Below are 21127 nucleotides of genomic sequence, written 5' to 3'. Positions count from 1 at the left end.
GATAATTCAATGGGTTTAAAGATTTAGTGATTCTCTCATTGGTAATCAATCAGTCCAAAATTTTACTTAGTGTTGTGCAAAAATGTTTTGTCCATTTGTAAAAATGAAAACAGCTAGCACGTGCTAGGTATGAATATAAAAAAAAATGTAAACATGCTTTACCTTATTTAATCTCTACATCACCCCTATGGGTAGGTGTTTCTGTTAACTTCATTTTATATTTGAGGAAAAGTACAGATGTGTTGACTAACTAGCCAGAATCACAGAGCGTCTCAGTGGCAGAAGTTGGACTCCCACCCCAGTGTTATCAACTGAGGCACATGTCCTTGGCCCCTGGCCTGCTGGAAGGCAACAGAGAGGTAACTGACTCACCCTTGCTTGTCCAAGATAGTCTTCATCCAGCAGGTGGAGAGGGGCTTGTGGTATAATTCCACGAAGCAGCCTTGATGCATGGAAGTATCTCTGAAAGCTTAACAGTCTTTTCACCTTTTTCTTGGTGCCAATTTCCCCTGAGTGTGTTGTATCTGTGGAAAGTAATCAAATACAGAAGTTATATATTTAATAAACCCTACTTTCTCCACTACATAAAAATCCAATGTATTATAAAGGAGATAAATTGAAAAGATGCTCTCAGTGCTTTCTTAAATACGGTCTATTAATTCTACATTTGAAGCTCTTCTAGAACAAAAATGACCTTTCTTATATTTTACATTCATTAAAATACCAAGATATTTCTGAATGTAATTTTGGAAGACATGAAATATATAAATTAAAAACTTCATTTTCTTATTAATGACACTAGTAAGTGAAATCTGCATACTTTTGCATGGATTTGAAAGGAATGGTTATGCTTCTTTCTGTGATATTAAAACCAAGGCTCCAAAATTTAGGCCAGGTTCTAATCCTACACCTTGTGAATTAAATAGACATAATTTAGACATAAGGAAAATGTTTCCTATGTCCCAGGAACATCAGTGCCAAAGGAATCAATACTCCCAGTTCAAAGAGGACCTAGATTTCCCTGACGAGGAAAATCGAGCAGAGAGGGTGTCTACTTTCTAATGGAGTATATTCTCTTTTACTGGTGGCCATGAAAGTCTGATCCTGTCAGTAGAGATATTTTAATACTCATGTGACATGTGCCTTTCAAAACCTGACTGTTGACATCGTGGTGACTGTACAGAAATACCCCAAGCACATTATCTGAATGCCTGTCAAGGTATGTCTTATCTCAGCTGAAATTCTATGAATCACTCCAGGGTCACATAAGTGACATCTGCTGCCCGTTTTGAATCTGGAGTCAACTGAACACTCTAGTAGAAAATTGTGAAGTTCATCTATAAAGAAATTTTGGATTCTTTGATGCTTCCTCCCATCTTCCCCATCTCCCTTAGGGAACTCAGAATCACAATGGATAGAGAAACAGAGGAAACAGTGGGCAATGTGGCCTTCCCCAATGGGAGGGACCTAGCAAAATCAGTTTGTTTCTTAGGTTTTATGATACATGCTAAGGCTTAATTCAGGGCAGGCAAAACCTGCTGTTCTCTGGAAATGCTCGCTGGCTGAAATTCTTTCTATTTTTTAAAAAAATATTTATTTTGGGGAGAGTGCAATCTGAGGAGGGGCAGAGAGATGGAGACAAAGGATCTGAAGTGGGCTCTGTGCTGACAGGTTGACAGCAGTGAGCATGATGTGGGGCTTGAACTCAGGAACCAGGAGATCATGACCTGAGCCAGAGTTGGATGTTCAACTGACTGAGCCACCTGGGTGCCATGAAATTCTTTCTATTTTTAGAATGGAGCTAGATTTCAAGTATGGAAAGAGGCAAACATGCACCAGTAGAGAGAAGAGGAATATAATTGAATTCGGGTGTTAGGCACACACAAAAATGAAAAATGCTATACATGGACTCAATTCTACTAGTGGGTCCTCATTCATTTCTATCAGTTTATCAAGTCAAAGTACAGGATGAAGTGGGTCATCGTTTACTTAAAAAATAGATGCACAGTGAGATCCTTTGGTTCTAGGTCCTACAGGAAGCGAAACAAAGATCCCTGTACTCATGAAGTTTACGTTCCAGCCCAAAGAAACATGCAATAAACACAGAAAAAGTAATTCACGAAAATGTGTTAGAAGGTATTAAGTGCAATGGGGAAAAGAAAGAAAAACAGAAAATGAGGGACCAGAAGTTCTGTGTTTAGATAGTCAAGGTTGGCTTTATTAGAGGGTACAATTTAATCAATTGAAGGAGACGAGGAAGCTGGCCAAGCAGATATCTAGGAAAATACTTTCCGTACAGGGGGACCAGCCTGAATGCCCCTAGAATGAGAGTATGGCTGGCATGCTGGCATGTGGGAGGAGCAGCAGGAATTCCACATGGATGGGATAGAGAGGAAGGGGGGGGGCGGTAATAGTTGAGGTCTCAGAGCAAAGGCGGGCATGAGTATTACACAGGGTCCTCTAGGCCATTGCAACCAATTGGGCTCTACCCTGAGTGAGATGAGGAGCCATTGCAAAGTTCTGGGTGAAGAGGGATATGATCACACTTACATTTCAAAAGAGTCATGCTGTGTTGGGAGCAGATTGTAAGAGAAAGCTTTGGTGTAGTGAGACCTGTTATGAGGCCATTGGAATGATCCAGAAAGAGATGATGGCTGCTGAGATCATAGGGGTACTAGTGGAAGGACCAGAAGTGGAGCGAGGGAAGGATCCAGAGTATATTTTGGGTGCTTCCAAGTTTTTCCCCTGAATTAACTGGGAGAATGGAGCTGCTATCACCTGAGATGGGAAAGCTGCAGGGGGAGTGGGTGTGTGGGAGATGCCAGTTTTGCACGTGCTGAATTTGGATGTCTACTGGAAAGGCAGGTGGAGACATCAGGTAGAAATGAGTAACTATAAAACCCAGAGGTTAGGGGAGAAGACTGGGTTAGAGATACAAATCTGGGAGTTGTCAGATGAGATTACCTAGCGAGTGAGCATGTATGTAGATGAGAAAAGCATCAGAGTCTGAGTTCTGCAATATTTCAACTTTAAAAGGATTTAGAGAAGAGCAGAGAAAAATCAAAGGAGACTAAGGAGGAGTATCCAGTGGGTATGGGGAAAAAATTCCATCCTTTCCTAGAAGCCTAGTGAAGACAATATTGCAAGGAGGAAGATGTGGTCCTCAGTATCAAATGCTGCTAATAGATCAAGTACAATGAAGACTGAAAATGGACCATGGGTGTCCATTTTGTCAAAATTAACTGAATTATGCTTTTAATAGAGCACACTTTATCCAACCCAGAAACAACAACACCCTAGTCACACATCTAGCGTCCAGATTTTGTTTTTAAAAGACTATTTCTCACTAAAAGGAGCCAGATCACTTTGATGAAATGGTCAAATCTAGGACCAAGGCAGCAAAGTATAAGAAGGACTGTAATTTTTTATAATGACAGACAAATAGGGAGAGGTCAATAAATGATCAGATCATTTAAACGTGACAGAGGAGATGACCTGAAAGGGGTCCCTCTGAGCAAATAGCGGAAACTTTGAGCATCAGCATAAATAATGGAAGAGTAGGTTGTAAACCACTGACTGAAAGAAGAATCCATGAGTCCATACTGATGGATAAGCAACTAAGTAAGTAAATAAATAAGAAGAGAAAGCTCTTTCTTGAGGAGAGTGTGAACCAATAAGGTCATAAAATTACCGTTTTGCAACTTTTATGGTCATAATTGCTTCAGGCCAAAATCATCAATGGACACTAAAATTATTCATTGAAAGTTTAAAAGGCAACAGGATAATTTATAGTATCAAAGTATCTCCTTAGAGATTTACTAATTGGAAAGAAAAATATGCATAGCTTTTTAGCAAACAAATGTAAGGGGGCACCATCTTCATGAAACAGTCAAAGTTCACACCACCAATAATGGAAGAAGGTGACATTACATGCCTCCTGGTGTAACACACTGAGGATGCGATGTTGCCAGTGCTGTGTTCCTACTCCAAATGCACAGCCAACCCCCAGAAAGAAGAAACATCAGAAAAAGCTAAGTTGAAAGACTCTCTATAAAATAATCAGTTTGTGCTCTTAACAAATGTTGATGTTGTGAAAGTCAAAGATGGCCTCTGGCATTGTTTTATGGTAAATGGATACCAGATATTGAGCTCTAAATGCATTTGCATGACTCTGAATGGGATCCTGGATCAGAAAATTTTTCCAAAAATGACTTTATTAGGATAATTTGTAAAGTTTGGACATGGATGTATATATGATTTAGTCATATTCTATCTATAAATTTCTTGAATTTGATAACTGAACTGTGGTTATGCAAAAGAATGCCTTTTTCCTAAGAAAAGACATGCTGAAATATTTAAGGATAAAGAGGCATGATGTGTGCAATCAGTTCTCAAGTGGTTATGAAAAAATATACAGCAAAGACAAATAGGCCAAAAAAACAATTGGTGCATCTGGGTAAAGAGTATATGAATGTTATCCTATCCTTGAAAATTTTCTGTAAATTTGAAGGTATTTTATAACAAAGAGTTTAAGAAGAGAGAGAACAAGAAGAGAAATCTCAGGCAATGCTATCAAGTGTAGACAGCCCAAGGAGTTTTGCTACATAGGGGAGGAAAGAAATGTGGTTATGGTTCTATGTAGAATTAAATAGAATGAAATCAAGTATATCAATAAGTAAATGAAATGAGTTATTCCCATGTTATGTATAACTCTAAAAGTAAATAGCCATACAACGATTGATTCCATTTTTAGCATTCTATGAAAATGCCCCCATTCTGAAATACTAAAAGAAAATCTCCTATGTAGCTGACAGTATTTACATAATAGCACCAGAAGTAAACAAGATAAGCCCGAATGATGGAAATATGCCACAAACATAGCAGATTCAAATTATGGACTACAGTTGACTCTTTACCAATGTAGGAACTCGGGGTCCCACCAGCTGTGCAGTTGAAAATCTGTATATAACTTTGGCCACCTCAAAAACGTAACTGCTAGTAGCCTACGGTTTACTGGAAGGCTTACTGATAACATAAACAGTTGATTAACACATATTTTGTATGTTACATGTATTATATACTATATCTTACAATAAAGTAAACTAGAGAAAATGTTAATAAGAAAATCATAAGGAAGAGACAATAATCCCTTGACAGTGCTGTATTATATTTATTGAGAAAAATCTTTGTTAGGGAACCCACACAGTTCAAACTCATGTTGTTCAAATATCAACTGTATTCCTTTTTAAACATCCATCCAGCTTTCTAAGTGGTGTAATACTTTAAACAGATTCATAGGTAAGATAATGAAACTTAAGTTACATATAGTAAATACAGATGACAGGAAATAGTGGTTTCTATTCATTGAAATTACCATGTTGACTAAAATATTGCTAATCTACTGATGATTTGAGCTAGAAGTATCAAGTATTAACTTAGATCCATTTTGCCCTTAAGCCAAAGAAGCAAATGGCAAGATTCCCTTCTTCACCACTTTATTTTTTTCACCCTGTAGTCAAACAGATAGCAGTCCATCAACATGCCAGAATGTAAGTCTGTTTTGATCTTTATTTAAATTTTTGCTATTTTTGGGGCATTAATTGTTATTTAAAAACTATTGCTTTAAAATAAGATATATCTTGATTATTGAGCTATCTGGCATCCTCTCTAATTTGGAGTATGAAGTAAGTACCCCACTGCCCTAGTTCTCACCCTGTCTTGCATCTTGGGAGCAAAAGCTCAGATAATGTAAATCATGTTCAATGTTAAAATAAATCTAGACAATAAAACCATCTCATGGTTCATTTTGTATGGTAGCCTGTAAGTTTAAAAAAGGTAGCATATAATGTTATTCACGTTTTCAAAGTTTTAGAACAAATTGGTTTTCAAGTTTTAGAACAAACTGGTTATCATGAGGTATATTCTTTATTCGCGCAGTTCCAAACTTACTGAGATTGGCAATCAGCGATCTGTCCCGCTGCAGTGTTAATTGGTAGCCATTTTTTTTCTCAAATACCAAGGCAAGCCAAGACTATGCCATTGAGCACTTCTATCTGGGTTATTCTTTAATAGGTAAGGACATATTTCAGAATTGATGTCAGGTAGCCACTTATAAAAACAAGGGTTTAATTTTATTTGAAGACATACATGAAGCTAAATGAAAAAATCCTCAAGCTAGCTCTCTGGAAAGGGGAAGAATATTCAATAATGCAAGAAAAATAAATGTGTTCAAAACAATATTAATAACTTAATTATTACATTAATTAATGAAGTTCCCTAACTGTAATTTAGGGAACACTTTGTGCTTTGTGAGATAATGACAAATAAGGATATGAGCTGAAGGTACAGTTGGGAGAAAAACATCCATGTAAGAAAAAACACATGAATAGATTGCTATGTTGTATGCTAGTACCAGGCACTGTTTTTTCAAGTGTTGCAATGTGTTATACAATTATTGAATAACATTGGATACATTTGTTTCCAAAAGGACTCTCAGTGAATAACTGTCATATTGACTTTGGTAATTAGGAGTATAGTGATATGCATATCTGGGTAGAAATTTAAATGATTAACTAAGCTTCACTTTACAGATAGTTCGGCGAAATTCAGCTCATGAAAATTTAGAGAGTCTTAGCAATGTGCCCAATAATGAATTGCTGTTTATATAATATCTTTACATAATTAAAAAATCATTACTTAAAGGCATTCACAGTTATTCTAATGGTGTTTTACTTTTTTTTTGGATTTTGTTGTTTTACAGGCTATCAGTACCTGAATTTTCATTTGGAACAGTTAAAATGGTGCTCCAAATAGTTTCATTGCCTCATCTATGCGTGCATTGAGCCGGACTGTGAAATTCATTTTCTGCTCACTTGTTCATTTATAAATTTCACAAATATGTACATATGAACACATTTCTGCACTATTTAGACACTAATTTAGAGTTACAAAGTTTATCTTGGCACTGATTATATGGTAGTTTTCAAATTTCACAAGTTGAGGTTGGCTTAAATACAAAAAATGTTAATAAAAATTATTTTCATTTTGAGTACCTTCTTCATGGCATATTCTCTTTATAAGGGCCAATAAATTTTGGTACGAGGAGAAACCTTAAGCCCAGAATAAATATCTAGGATAAGAAAATCTATAAGCGTACTTACTGTTTCTGTCAACATATAACTCTTGCTTATACAGAAGCAAGGTCTGTATCAACTGTTTCCTGAATCTGAAATAGTTAGTAATTGGTGCAGAAATAAAGCAGGTGCTATAAGAACAAAGAATGCCTTTATATTTAAGTGAGCAGAATTTGCCTCAAGCAAACATGGAGACCCAGCTCCACAAACTTAATATCAATACTTTCTGAGCATTAATCCACCTGAATCTTTTAAATAATGTGTTAGTAATAAATGCCCTACTCTGATAATCACTGTACTCATTTTAATACGTATATTATATAATAATAATAATAATGAAATCCTTTGCTGGGTTAGTGGCTATTCATAGGCTTTGTTATTCTTCTTTTATAGGATTTTTAACATGTTTTGCACCAAGGTAGCAATAACTTATTACCCTCCAAGAGCAGAAATCATCTCATCAAACTTTGCAATTGTAGTGTAAGCCCTGACAGCTTTTTAAATTCTGTTTTGGTAATGCCAGTGCCTGACTTGAACATTGCTTGCAGGAGCATTCACTTCAAAGGGGCATCCACTTCAAAGAAGTCTCTTCCAAATAAACACATTGCCAGCCACAGAACTAAATAAAGAGCCAGGTCACCTCCCTTCCACTGAGGCTCCCTTGTTTGAGTGATCTTGGTTGATTTCGATAACTAACCATGTGGGTCACTTATTTTTTTTCTTCCTGTGCTTTAAATTCCCCGCTCTTACATTTTAAAGTCACCAATAAAGAACTGAGTCTGCAAAACCTTAGGTTCCCACCCCGACCCTGATAAAAAAAAAAACAAACAAACCCTAGCCTGTGCTCACATACTCTCTTTCTACCCATGACTTTGCGATGTGGCCCCACATGTGCTGTGTAATATCCAGGTCCTGTAAGTAATAAACCTTTATTTTTTTCAAAGTTTCTTGAACTACTGAAGGGTATCTTGCAATCATAATAAGAACCACAAGCGTTCATCCAGCCAGAACATTAGCTATTGATAGGTTGAGTAATCCCTTGTATTTAGTACATAATCTTTCACATAATGGAAACTCCATGCACAGTTTGTTGATTTAACTTGAACTAATTATCTCAGTTGACAGAAATACCGTCATCAAATGCCCTTTTAAAATAATAAACCAATTTAAAAAGTGAAAAATGCTAGAACTTATAGGTTAGTTCTGAAATCATTTTCTCAAACCCTCAAATGGAGTCCCAGGGCCCAGGTCCTTCGGCTACCACTGCTTCTGTGATTGGCTCCCACTGTAACACCCAACTGTGTTCTGTATGATTGCAAATTCACTCTTATTTACACATCTGATGCTCTAATTAGGCTGTACTGGCTTTGAAGGCCATATTCCTGCTAGTTTTCTTTGAATTTCCACAATATCCTGCGAGTCATAGTGTTAAATACATGATGAAGAGATTAAGTGACTTTCCTGTGTCGTCTGTGCTCCAGTTTCAAGTTCCAGAATAATAAGTCTTGGAGAAATCAGGTTGAAATTCTAGTTTTAAATATGTAGGTTTTAAAAAGATGAGAAAAAGTTAACTCATTTGATTTCAGGTGTCCTGGAGGACAAATGAGCAGATTTATAGCACAGCTCTCTCTTGCTACCAATTCTATGAGCTCAGGGTTCAGGATCCCTGCAAAGTTGGAAACGTAGTGGAGTTTTCCAGAATGGAAATTTTCTTGAGAAACATGGGGTTTAAGACTGAAACAACTTATTCTAAGATGCAATTGCCCTGTAGATATAATTTTAAGTGAACCACTTTAAAAGGTGAAAAAAATTAAAGATGCTGTATAGAAAAAATAATATCGATGATTTCTAAAATGTACAATGTGAGATTGTAGTCCTCTTGACGAAGTGTTAAAGACATCAGTCTCTGAATAAGACCAGTGCTCCTCTCAACATATTAAATACTTCAATTCATTTTCATTTGCTTTTAGCAAATTTCATACTTCAGACTTGGCTATAATGACATCAGTACTCAAATTCCACCTTTCAGAGTTTAGCATCTCTAGGTATTAAAGTCTGCATTTAGTCAAAAAAGAGCTAGCTGCCAAAAAGCCTTGTGAAATACATTACTATTTCTATCCCAGTCTTTCAAAAATCATCAGAGGTCATAAATGGCCATATTTGATTATTTCTTCCTGTATATATATATTTCTTCCTATATCTATATCTATATCTATATCTATATCCCCAGCCCTCAGAAAATGGTGGGGAGGGCTGATAACAAGCAAGGGTATTATTTGACCTGTAGCATCAAATGTGGAGACTGTGTGCACATGGAGGGACACATTTTTAAGACATAGTCATTACAAATGACCTTTGAAATCCTGAACAGTTGGATTGAGATAAAATACAAATTAAATTCCTTAACATCTAGGGCACTTCCTAGGCTTAGTCTTTAATAGAAAAGGAAGAAAATCAGTGGTGATATCAAAAAGCTAATACAAATACATATAACATAACGTCGTCAACAACAATAACAAAACACTGGGAGACAAAAAGGAAAGAAAGAGAAAATAAACTCAAAGTACACCATCACCTTAAAATGTAACTTGAAATTGAGAAATCAATTTGAGTTAAAAGCAGCTGAGTTATTTTAAGTTCTGTAAAATCAGGTCTTGAATAGAGATGTATGAAAGCCCCATGTCATTAGCTCTTCTGTGTACAACAAATACTCACGACTCCTTGATGGCTGTCACTAGAAGAACAGCTTTGCGTCAACACTGCATAGAGTGGCAGGAGGAGGTGGCAGAGGAAAGTCTTTAAGACAGGGTAAATTGTTTCTCTAGTTCTACTTTTTAAAAAAAAATTTAAAAAATGTTTTTATTTATTTCTGAGAGAGAGAGAGAGAGACAGCGTGAGCAGGGGAGGGTCAGAGAGAGAGGGAGACACGGAATCTGAAACAGGCTCCGGGCTCTCAGCACAGTGCCGGACGCGGGGCTGGAACCCACGAACGGTGAGATCACGACCTGAGCTGAAGGTCAGGTTCTACTTTTTAATGTGTTTATTTTTCTTTTCTTTTTAATGTTTATTTATTTATTTTGAGAGAGAAAGAGTGTAAGTGAGGGAGGGGCAGAGAGAGATGGAGGGAAAGAATCCCCTGGAGCAGACTCTGTTCTGTAGGCAAAGATCCGAACGTGTGATTTGATCCCGTGACCTGGGATCATGACCTGAGCTGAAATAAAAAAATCTGTTGCTCAACTGACTGAGCCACCCAGGCACCCCTAACGTTGATTTTTTTCAATTGCCATTTCTCTTTCATGTTCTTGGCAGTGAAGAGGATACCAGCATACCTGATCGGAGTCATGGAAGAGAATGAACTCCTCTTGTTTCCTGTCTCCACACCTGCTGCATCAGTGCTAGGAAATGTGCTCAGAAAGTATTCATGAAGGTCAAATGCTTGTCCCCAGCCACACAACACACTGGTTTTTGGCAAAATGTGCTGTTTTTGGCCTGTTGCTTTGCCCACCATACAATCCATTCCAGCCTAAGGTTATGGATCTCTAACTTCCTGGGTTCAGGGATGATTGGAAAACTATTACTTCCTTTTTGTAAAGGAGGAGGAAAGTCCTTTAAAATAAGATCTTAAGACTCCTTACGCAATAGAGAGGTTTTTCAAAAATCCCAGTTTGAATGAAATTTGAATGAATTAGTAAGAAGCGGATCAAATTTCCTCAGTCCTAAAGGAGAAATACACGCCAGGCACAATGTGGTTTTATTGAACTCTCCGCTTCTCCGAGTTTGAAATGTTTAGCAAATCCTGAGTTTTGAGGGCAATGGTTTGTGGTGAGCAAATTGAGGTCACCAAACTGTAGTTGATTCTAAGTCTCTAGAGGTTAAAAACTGCTGCATTAACTCCCTGCTTCTCAGCATATATTTAAAATAAGTGTGGTCTTTTATCTGGAGATAGATGTTTGAATTGTTCCGTTTCACTACAAAAATTCCAGATGTGTGTTGTAATGTGCATTGACTCCTCTGCTTTCACTCAGTCTGCTACTTCTTCGCTTTCCTGTTCCAGGATATTGGAAAAACCCTCTGATCGCCCCCAGTTGTCCCATCCAATCTATTCACCCACCACCGACAGATTTATTCCTCAAGCACAATCCCGACCGTGTCAGCCCTCTGCTCTAAATTCTTCAGTGGCTCCCCAGTGTCTACTTAGGTAAGTTCATATTATTTATTCTGGTATTCATGGCTCTCCAAATGTGATGCCAACTTATTTTTTTCATTTTTATCTCCTGCCAGCCCCCTTGCAGATAAATAGGTCTCTGTTTTTGCTGTTTTCTACCTCCGACCAGGTCCCCAATGGTTTTCTGCTTCTGTATTGATTCCCACATTCCTTTTCCATTGAGTATTATCTTTACCTGCTGACATGCTGTGTACCTCAAGTATTTCCTCCTCACTTCCCAGTCAGATGCCTTCAGGTCCTTCTGGGAGCCCTCCTAAATGCATTGCAGTTGGTGTGGTTGTAACAGGTGTTCTTACCTCTCTGACTAGGCAGCAGGTGCTGTGCTCCCTTGTAAGCCCTGTCAGGATATGGCCACGTCTTACATAGTGTGTGGACTGGCTAAAAAGCTGCTTATTGAATGAAGAAATGAAAGGATGAGGTGATTGTTAATTGAGGTGCAAGGTTTTTATTTTTCCTGTCTTACTGCAGCCTACTACTTTACTTCCAATTAGGTACCATGGGATTGTAAGATTGAATGAATTATCCAGAACAGGAAGGATTCATTCATCTAACAACAGACAACAGGAGTGATCCTCTGTGCAGAAGAACTTGAACTTCTAGTTATTTTCTCAATTTGTTGGATTTTCTGCAATGATTATAAGTGCATCTTGAGAATGGTCGTAGATTAGTGCTGGGTTTATCCATTGGGAGAAGTCTGGATAAGAACATGTATCTTGAAAAATGTCCAGAAAAGGATCCTTTATAGTTTATTCTTTGGAAAGTAAGTGCATCTTAAGTGAATTCCTTTTCTTTTTTAGGCTACAAAGATATTTCACCTGTGTGAATTCTTTGATTTAATGGATTGAATCAAGTGGGTGTTAGATGTGGTGGGAGTAGAACTCTTTAAATGTAAATATCCCGGGCGCATGGGTGGCTCAGTCGGTTGAGCATCTGACTCGGGTTCGTGGGTTCGAGCCCTGCGTCGGGCTCTGTGCTGACAGCTAGCTCAGAGCCTGGACCCTGTTTCAGATTTGTGTCTCTCTCTCTCTCTGACCCTCCCCTGCTCACGCTTTGTGTGTGTGTCTCTCTCAGAAATAAATAAAACATTTAAAAAAAATTTAAAAATGTAAATATCCACCCTAGTGTAGTAGGGAACTTGAGATATTTATCTGTGGATTGAGATTTGTCTCTTATGGTCCATGGCTCTCTATGGCTTAAAGTGGCACCTTAGGTATAATCATATCTACAACTCTTGGTATGGGGCACTCTTAAGGAACAAACTTTCATTAAGACTTATACCATTAACAGGCCATGGAAAGCCATATATTATCACATGGAGCTAGATCAGAGAGAAGAAAGAATCATTTTAGATGTCTACAACAGTGTCCATCTGCATGGGTACCCAAATTGTTCCCAAAGATATAATGGATGTACTTAATCTAGGACAAATGCAACTAGCCTCTTATTCCATTTGTTCTATCCAAAGCAAGAACAGGAGGGCTTGGGGCTAGGAATGATGGAACTAGGAAATACTGAGCATCTACTAGGTAGTAAACATTCGTCATCCCGTTAATTTTCATAAAAGTGAGTATTGTGGTAATAGGTATATTTTATAGATGAAGCCACAGATCTGGCAAAGTTTAGTAATTTATCAAAAGTCACACAACTGATTAAATAACAGAGCAGGAATTGGGACCCAGCTATATCTGACCTTGAAGATGATGCTATAGAGTTCCTTATATTTTATTTTATTTATTTTTTTTTTAAAATTTTTTTTTTTTTTAATTTCCAGGAGAGAGAGAGAGAGAGAGACAGCGTGAACAAGGGAGGGTCAGAGAGAGAGGGAGTGACAGACTCTGAAACAGGCTCCAGGCTCTGAGCTGGCAGTCAGCACAGAGCCCGACGCGGGGCTCGAACCCACGAACCGCGAGATCATGACCTAAGCGAAAGTCGGACGCTTAACCGACTAAGCCACCCAGGCGCCCCTAGAGTTCCTTATATTTTATTCTTTACAGGAAAGGACAAAGAGTAGGGGACATGTGAGGGTCCAGCATAGGCCCCTATTTCCCTGGGGTATGGTCATATATCAATACCCAGATACCCCTCCTTTAAAAAAGTATAGTAAAACAAAAACAATAAAAGGAAATAATATAATTCGCAAATGCAAGTGTTTAAAAACCAGTAAAAATTTGGGGCGCCTGGGAGGCTTAGTCGTTGAGCATCCAACTTTCGCTTAGGTCATGATCTCGCGGTTCGTGGGTTTGAGCCCCGCGTCGGGCTCTGTGCTGACTGCCAGCTCAGAGCCTGGAGCCTGTTTCAGTCTGTGACTCCCTCTCTCTCTGACCCTCCCCTGCTCATGCTGTCTCTCTCTCTCTCCTAGAAATAAATAAAAACATTTAAAAAAAAAAAACCAATAAAGATTTAAAAGTTGAAGATTAAAATCTATATCATTGAATAGGAATGTCACAGTGAGAAATATCAGAAGACAACTTGTAAAACAACTACAGACCAACCAGAGAAATAGCTTCGTAGCAAAATTTGGAAGTGATTCTATGTATGTAACTTTCCTGTTTCTCTCACTAAATGTACAAATGGAATATTAGGAGGTGAATAATAAATCACTTGTGAGCTTTAAAATTGAAAACACATGTATTACTGACACTGACTTAATGTGATTTGATTATTATGTGATTACACAAAGAAATTTGCAGGCCTTGGTTAGTGCCTCAAGCTTTGGAAAAGACAAACATTTTTGTTGTGGACATAGAACAGAGCTGCAGTTTCTGGGGAAGGGAAAGAGTGGGAGGTACTTGGGCAAACAGGTTGCTCAAAATAAAATCGTGAGAGGATGCACACAGACCTCTAGTTTAACCATTTTGGATCCAAGCCTTAAAGTCACTCAAGGTTTTACCTGAAGGGCATCTGCTGACTGAGATGTGCCCTGAGAGCATGATCTTACTTGTTTAACGTGGTTCATGGGCACTTTCTTTTCTCCCTCCTTCCTTGCCTCCAGGAAACACATATGACTTTGACGTGTTTTCTAACTATTTCTAATTACCTTTATAATGTGAAGTAATAAACCACTCAGGAACAGATATTCAATAAACATACACTATTCTTTGGCAGCTGACAAGGAATGAAATGAAAGCCCTTTAAGCATGAATTGGCAATTTGTCCTACTGAGTCTTAGTGCTTAAGCAGTGTGGTAAACACTGGTTTGGCTCCACCTTCAAATATATATTGATCATCTTCTTTGTGCTAGGTACTTGAATATACGACATTTTCAAGACAGTGTTTCTGACCTCAAAAGGGACGTGGCAGTATACACCCTTTATCATCCTCACTACTTTCATTTCTACTTCAGCTGTGATGGGCAAAGGATATTTTAGTATAAAAATGCCTAGAAATTATCATATAAAGTGATAATATGATCTGGAAAATATGAGCCAGAGGAAGATTTTCGGTCTAGCAGGTTCCACTCTCAAGAATGTGATGATTTACTTTGCCCCTTGCCCTTGCTGGAGTCAAATGTCTCACAAGGAGTAGAAGCAAGATGGTTCCTGGAATGTATGTAGGGGATGCGGCAGAGTGGAGAGGCTCAGAGGACAGAACAGGAGAAAAGGAATGAATAAGAGAGATAAGGAAGAGAAGGGGCATTTAGTCACCCATTGGAGGTGGTCTCTGTACCCATGAAAGCCACTTTGAAGCAAAATGTGGGGAAGTTTTTGCACTGCCCTCTGAATCCCACGTGGGTTTGAGTGAGGTTGTGCTCTTCCTGGTAATGGACTGGGTCCTGTGTGCCCTTCCAGATGTGGTGAAGCCTAACTGTAGGTATAGAGTGGTCAGTCTGAAATGCGTTCCTATTTTTAGGAATATGGAGACCATAGAAGCGTATAAAACCCTGTATTGGCAAACAAAAACCAAAAAAACAAAAAAAAAAACAAAAAAACAAACCATGAGAAACCTCCTAAAGCCGTAGAGAGTCCTGCTCAAGTAGGAGTTGTGGGGATGAAAAGGCAGGGAGCCAGGCGGGGTAGCATAGAAATACATCAAGAGGCATATGAAGTGTTTGTACTGAGGTTTCTTTTGCCCTAGATCATTAACACTGGATTGTTCAGAGTGAAGAGTATAATTGCTGTGTCTGAAGGAGGTAGTATGGAGGGAGAGTTGGTAGAGATTTGGCAGGTATAGGATTGTGGAATGACAGAAGAGAATTCTCCTCAATTGTTTCAAAAGCTCTCCCTTCCTTTGCCTTCCCTTGCCTTCCCTTGCCTTTCCTTTTCTTCTCATTCTTCTCTGCTTCATTCTTTACCTTCTTCAAACATTAACTAAATGTTTACTTTGGTCCAGACGCTGGGCAGGGCTGGTGGTGAAACGTGAAGCAGATACACTTTCTTCTCCTAGAGAGTTCCCTGTCAAGAGTGGAGATTACCACTGTTTTTCCATGGCAGTAATAGCTGAAAACAGTGATCCTGGGTTTGGGGGTGGGTGGGTGGGTTGGATATCTGCACTCTTTTGGGACCTCCAGCTGCCCTTCTAGGAGGCAGATAGTGTGGTTGGATAACTAAACAGAGGCTTCATGGCATTTGGACCTCCAGGAGTAGCAATGACTCCATGGTAGAGATGCAATTCTCCCTGGGTTCCCTGGGTTCTCCCTGGGTTGCATCTTCACTTAGGTGAGCCGTATTTAGCACCATCCTGCTGCTTCATCTGAAGTCTCAGCCAGTAGGGCTGGCTAGCAATGTAGAGCCTGCACACTCTAAGTAGATGGAATAAAAAAGTGTAATTCCAAGGAAAAATCCCTTGGCTTTGAGTGAGATCACCAGGTTCAAGTCTTGGTTCTTCCACTCACCAGTCTTGGGGAAAAGAATTGGAATTTACCTATACAGTGCATGCTCAGAAAGATTGGTGGAATACGTAAGGACAGCCCCAGTCAGAAGGAAAGTATCATCTGGAAGGGGTTAACTTAACCAATCTATGAATAAGTTAGCTTGAATTCGTTTGCAATTAGGTAGGCAATATCAGACAGATTCTGATGGAAGAAGGCAGAAAGAGCAGTCTAAACTTGGGGCTCTGTCTCAGAAGGAAAGTCACGGGGGAGGCTCTGCTCTGAAGACATCTGGAAGGCAGGGTGGAGAGGCAGAGAGAGGAGAAAGAAGGGAGTTGGGAGGAGAGTCTGTTCCCTGTGTTTCCCAGTAGTAGCTGAGGTTTTGTGCTGGGTTTCCATAGCTACCCCGCCCCCAATTTATATTCAGCAAAACAGTTATTCATGCATCTCAAATTGTCATAGTTATTTCTCACCCACTAAACTGTTAGTTCCTTGAGGACAGGGGCTATGCCTTATGTACTTTTTAATCCCCAGCACTTAGCACCACCGAATGAGTGAAAGAAGGTGTAAAAGTCAAAGATAAAACTTCTTTGACTTGGTAATTCTGCCCAGAGGTCCCAGTTCTCTGAACAAAATAGCTTGAACTAATAATACCTATCATTGTTCCAGGTTTATAAGTAGAGAAATGGAGTAACAAAAGGTTAAGGAACTCGCTAGAAAAAAAACTTAAAAAGTAGAACAGGCATCAAAAGAGTTCCCACGCCTCTCATTAACTGATATTGTTTCTTTGTCACATGCAATAGAATTAATTTAAAAAAAATCAGGTTCTATCTTGAGCTGAGACAAGTTTTTAAACTCTTTTATTTCCAACAATCGGTTTTCTGGTAAGAATTAAGGGGATGGATGTCAAGTCATCACTTTGGTAATTTGTATAGGGCAGATTTGATTCAGATGTATGTGCTAAAGCCAGCTTTCTGAATGAATGGGGATCAGTCTTTTTCTCAAAATGCCAGGCCTTACCTCTTGGTAAAGAACAAAATCTGCCCAGTTTCTTCAGTGTCCTAGAGAACATCCCTCTCAGTAATGACAAGTCATAGTCTGCCCTCTTGATGACCTGTTTGGGTTGACAGATTTCACACTGTTTAAGAATGGAGTGAGGAGTGTACTGTTTGGAGACTCTCCAGAACTATTCTTCAAAGTGTCAGAAACATCACAACAGGGCGTAAAGTTCAGAAGTTCAGTAAGTTTAAGGTCTTTCACCCTGGAAAGTTTTCATTAATTTTTTTTCTCTTTCTTGTACACCCCAGTGAATGCTGCAGTTGCAAATTTCTTAGCATGACTTGGTCAAAACCCACTCAAAATGATGCCAAGAATCTGCTTGGAAAGCCATGTTGTCAACATTTGCAGCCCTGGGAGGTTTAGATAATTCAAGAAGTATCTGATTTTCAGTAACCAGATTTCTAGTTATATTGAATTTCAGATTCTTTCAGAAGCCTCAGCTCTGAAATATTTTTCCTTAAAAGCAACCAAAGCTTCCGAAATTTGCTTTAAGAGAATTTATTCTTTGGCTGTGATACCCATTCTGTAATGCGTGTAGTGAACTGTTTGACAAGAATGTAATAAAATATGTTTCCAACTAAAAAAACAAAAACAGAAACAAAATTTATTCTTTACCAGCTCTAAGCCAAAGAGAAATTTTACAGTTAACAAGCCATAAACAATAAAACTTCTGTAATAATAATAAAATAGATATTATTATAATAGCTGTAGAAGCCATAGCGCTAATCTTTTAAGATACTTTAGAACCAAAAGCTGTCGCTGATAAATAGAAAGCCCAAAGTGGATTACTAACTACATGTTAGTTCGCCATGAGGAGCTTAAGAAACAACCCCATGAGTGCTGTTGGATTTATGAGATCAGTGTGGGAGGCATTTGGGCGATGTCGGGGGCGGCATTTTTGGTTGTCACATGATGGAAAGGACCCTCGTGGACAGTGGAAGGGAGCCAGGGACGCTAGATGTCCTGAAGTGTGTGGGACAGTTCCACACATCAAATGGTTGTCTTGTATCTCATTCAACTTCTCAGTGGCTGTGCGGGTATTCATGCAGGCGGAAAGCCTCCTTGTAATGATCAGAACCTGGAGCCTGACCCTGTTCCCCCACTTTCCGTACAAGTGCAAAGTATTCTTTTGCAGTTTATATTGTCCCTTCAGGAATGCAAGTACTATGCAAATTAAGGGAGGGATGTCATTTTGGCAGGAGGGGTGGTAGACAGGATTTCTCAAGAGTGGTTCTTCGTCTTAGAAAACCACCAGAGGCAAGACTGCTTATGATATCTGATTGCCTTACCACCATGACACACCTGTGCCAATCTGCACTCGCAGCTGTCACACTCACAATGACTCAGCATGGAGGTGCAGTATACAACCGCATCATTACGCCTGCTGGGGTGAGTATGCTCTGGCATTTACATATTGAAAACGTGCAATGTATATGTAATGATCAAAGTATGCAGAATGTATAAAGAAGATGTGCCATATATACACAATGGACTATCACACTCAGCCATAACAAATAATGAAATCTGTCTATTTGCAATGATGTGGATGGAGCTAGAGAGTATTATGCTAAGCAAAATAAGTCAGAGGAAGACAAACACCATATGATTTCACTCATATGTGGAATTTAAGAAACAAAACAGATGAGCATAAGGGGAAAGGAAAAAAAAAGAGAGAGAGAGAGGGAGCCAAACCATAAAAGAGACTCTAAACTCTAGAGAACAAACTGAAGGTTGGGAGGGGAGGGAGGAAGGGGGATGGGCTAAGTGGGTGATGGGAATTAAGGAGGTCACTCGCTGGGATGAGTACTGGGTGTTGTATGGAAATGATGAACCAGCATGTTCTACTCCTGAAACCAATACTACTTTGTATGTTAACTAACTTGAATTAAAAAAAAAAAGTAACAATAAAAGAAACCGCATGATTGAAGTCACAGATTGCTTTTCCTGTATTTCTCCTTTATCATATAGGTAGAACCTTAGGTTGACTTTTTTTTTTTTTTTTAACTTAAGTGAATATGTAGGCTATGGATAGCCTTTCAAGGTGGTCGAGGAGGACATTATAAAATATTTAAAAAGGAGAGCATGGATCTGAGATGGTTAAAGGTAAGATAAAAACTCAGGTGATAAAGGTGGTAAAGTAACAGATTCCTGTCAGTGGCAAATCCTGCAAGAGGATTTGCTCTCTGAGATTTACTGCTCCAGGCAAGAACCAAGATCAGACTTCTCCCAACTTAGTCATCTACATGGTTTTTTTGGTTTTGATGGTTTTTACCATACCTACCTGTACCACTATTTACTTAACCTCTTTCTTTAAATCAAATAAATTCATTTTTACTAAAATATATCTTTTATAAATTTGGTACCAATAAAAAAACAGATTGGGAGTGCATTATACTTTTCCTATTATACATTAAAATAAATATGTAATTATTAAAGTAAAAGAACAAAGGTTGTGTTTTGTGAAAAAATGATCACCTTGTGCACCCTTTGGTATGCATAGTGCACTTTGGGAATTGGTGCTATAAAGGATATGTAGTAATGAAGATTACTGGCTTGGAAAACATGATTTAAAGGCAATTACCACATAAAACCAATAATCTTTAGGAAGATACTCTTCAGCAAACTCATTTGAAAAATTTCTTGTAACACGGCAAATGCTCCAGCTGCTGCAATAAGCATATTATATATTATTAACATTTAGTAAGACTATAATATGCCATCCATAGCAACAAGTCTTTCTGAATAAACACTTTACATAATTTGTTTATTCACTCGACAAATATTTGTCAAGCCCTTACTATGTGTAAAGCATTGTTCTAGGCATTAGGATTAGTAAACAAAATAGAGTTTCTTTTCTTGTGAGCTTATATTTCATTAATATAAGATGAGAATTGGGGTACCTGGGTGGCTTAGTTATGCCACTGACTCTTGATTTAGGCTAAAGTCATGATCTCTTGGTTTGTGAGTTTGAGTCCTCCTCTCTGACAGAACCTGCTTGGGATTCTCTCTCTCCCTTTCTCTCCGGCCCTCCTGCATGCGTGCTCTCGCTCTCTCTCTCTTAAAATAAATAAATAAACTTAAAAAATTATAAAAAGTATAAGAATAAAATCAGATTTAATTTCCATTAGTCCCAACAAGATAATAGGTAGCGATACAACATTAAACTCCAAATCAGACAGTCTGAGCTTGGCATCAGAGGATGTGCACACATGATACTGTCATTTGGCTTTTAATTTTTTCTTGCAAAGTTATTTTAATGGTTTTTTTTTGTTTGTATAGCTTTCCTAACAGTATACTATTTTGTTGATACTTTGCACATATTTCTCAGCTTCATTTAAAATTCCACTCCACAATTTAAGGAATGGAATTTAGAATTTCTTAATACTTTGGCCCCAGTTTTCATTCTTCATATGTAATTTAAATTGTCCTTAAGTTACCTTGAGTCACCCTTTTCTATTATTCATGCCATTAATATCCCTGGTTAATGATTAGCAGTGCTTCTTATCATTTAAAGGCGCATAAATATTTCCTTTTCTTAAATCTTCTCTATTTAAGTATTTAAAAAATACTGGCAGTGAGAGTTGTTACATAGCTCAAAATACTCCAAGAGAACATTCCTGTCATAAGACTATGGTGACATGTCTTATTATTAATTTCCACATAGTGGGTGTTTCTTACTTATCCAGCTATTAATGTTTGATGAAATTCATCCATTGTATTACCCTGTTAGTCATTTCCAAACAGCTGAAATTAAACGCCAGTGCTTTATATTATTCTCAAAATCTGAGGAGGCACGACTAGCATTTATAGCTTCAGCTAATGGGATTTTTAAAAATAAGAAAGTTAAACTCTTCACAAAGATTGCTTTGAAGTTCCAGTTAATAATGCCATTTAAAATAATTG

The 21127-nt window shown here is 38.2% G+C and overlaps 1 protein-coding gene across 1 annotated transcript in view; it reads right to left on the bottom strand.

The window, feature by feature from the left end:
• PDE7B (phosphodiesterase 7B) overlaps window positions 1-21127 on the bottom strand; it is a 141021-nt gene that overhangs the window by 37290 nt on the left and 82604 nt on the right. Inside the window, exon 3 of the mRNA XM_039219693.1 lies at window positions 373-524. Coding sequence (XP_039075624.1) covers window positions 373-524 — 152 coding nt within the window. The remainder of the gene's footprint in view (window positions 1-372; window positions 525-21127) is intronic.

This window comes from Hyaena hyaena, unplaced genomic scaffold (assembly GCF_003009895.1).
Source record: "Hyaena hyaena isolate Hyena2069 unplaced genomic scaffold, ASM300989v1 scaffold_828, whole genome shotgun sequence".
NCBI lineage: Eukaryota > Metazoa > Chordata > Mammalia > Carnivora > Hyaenidae > Hyaena > Hyaena hyaena.
This window is presented reverse-complemented; position numbering and strand designations above follow the sequence as displayed.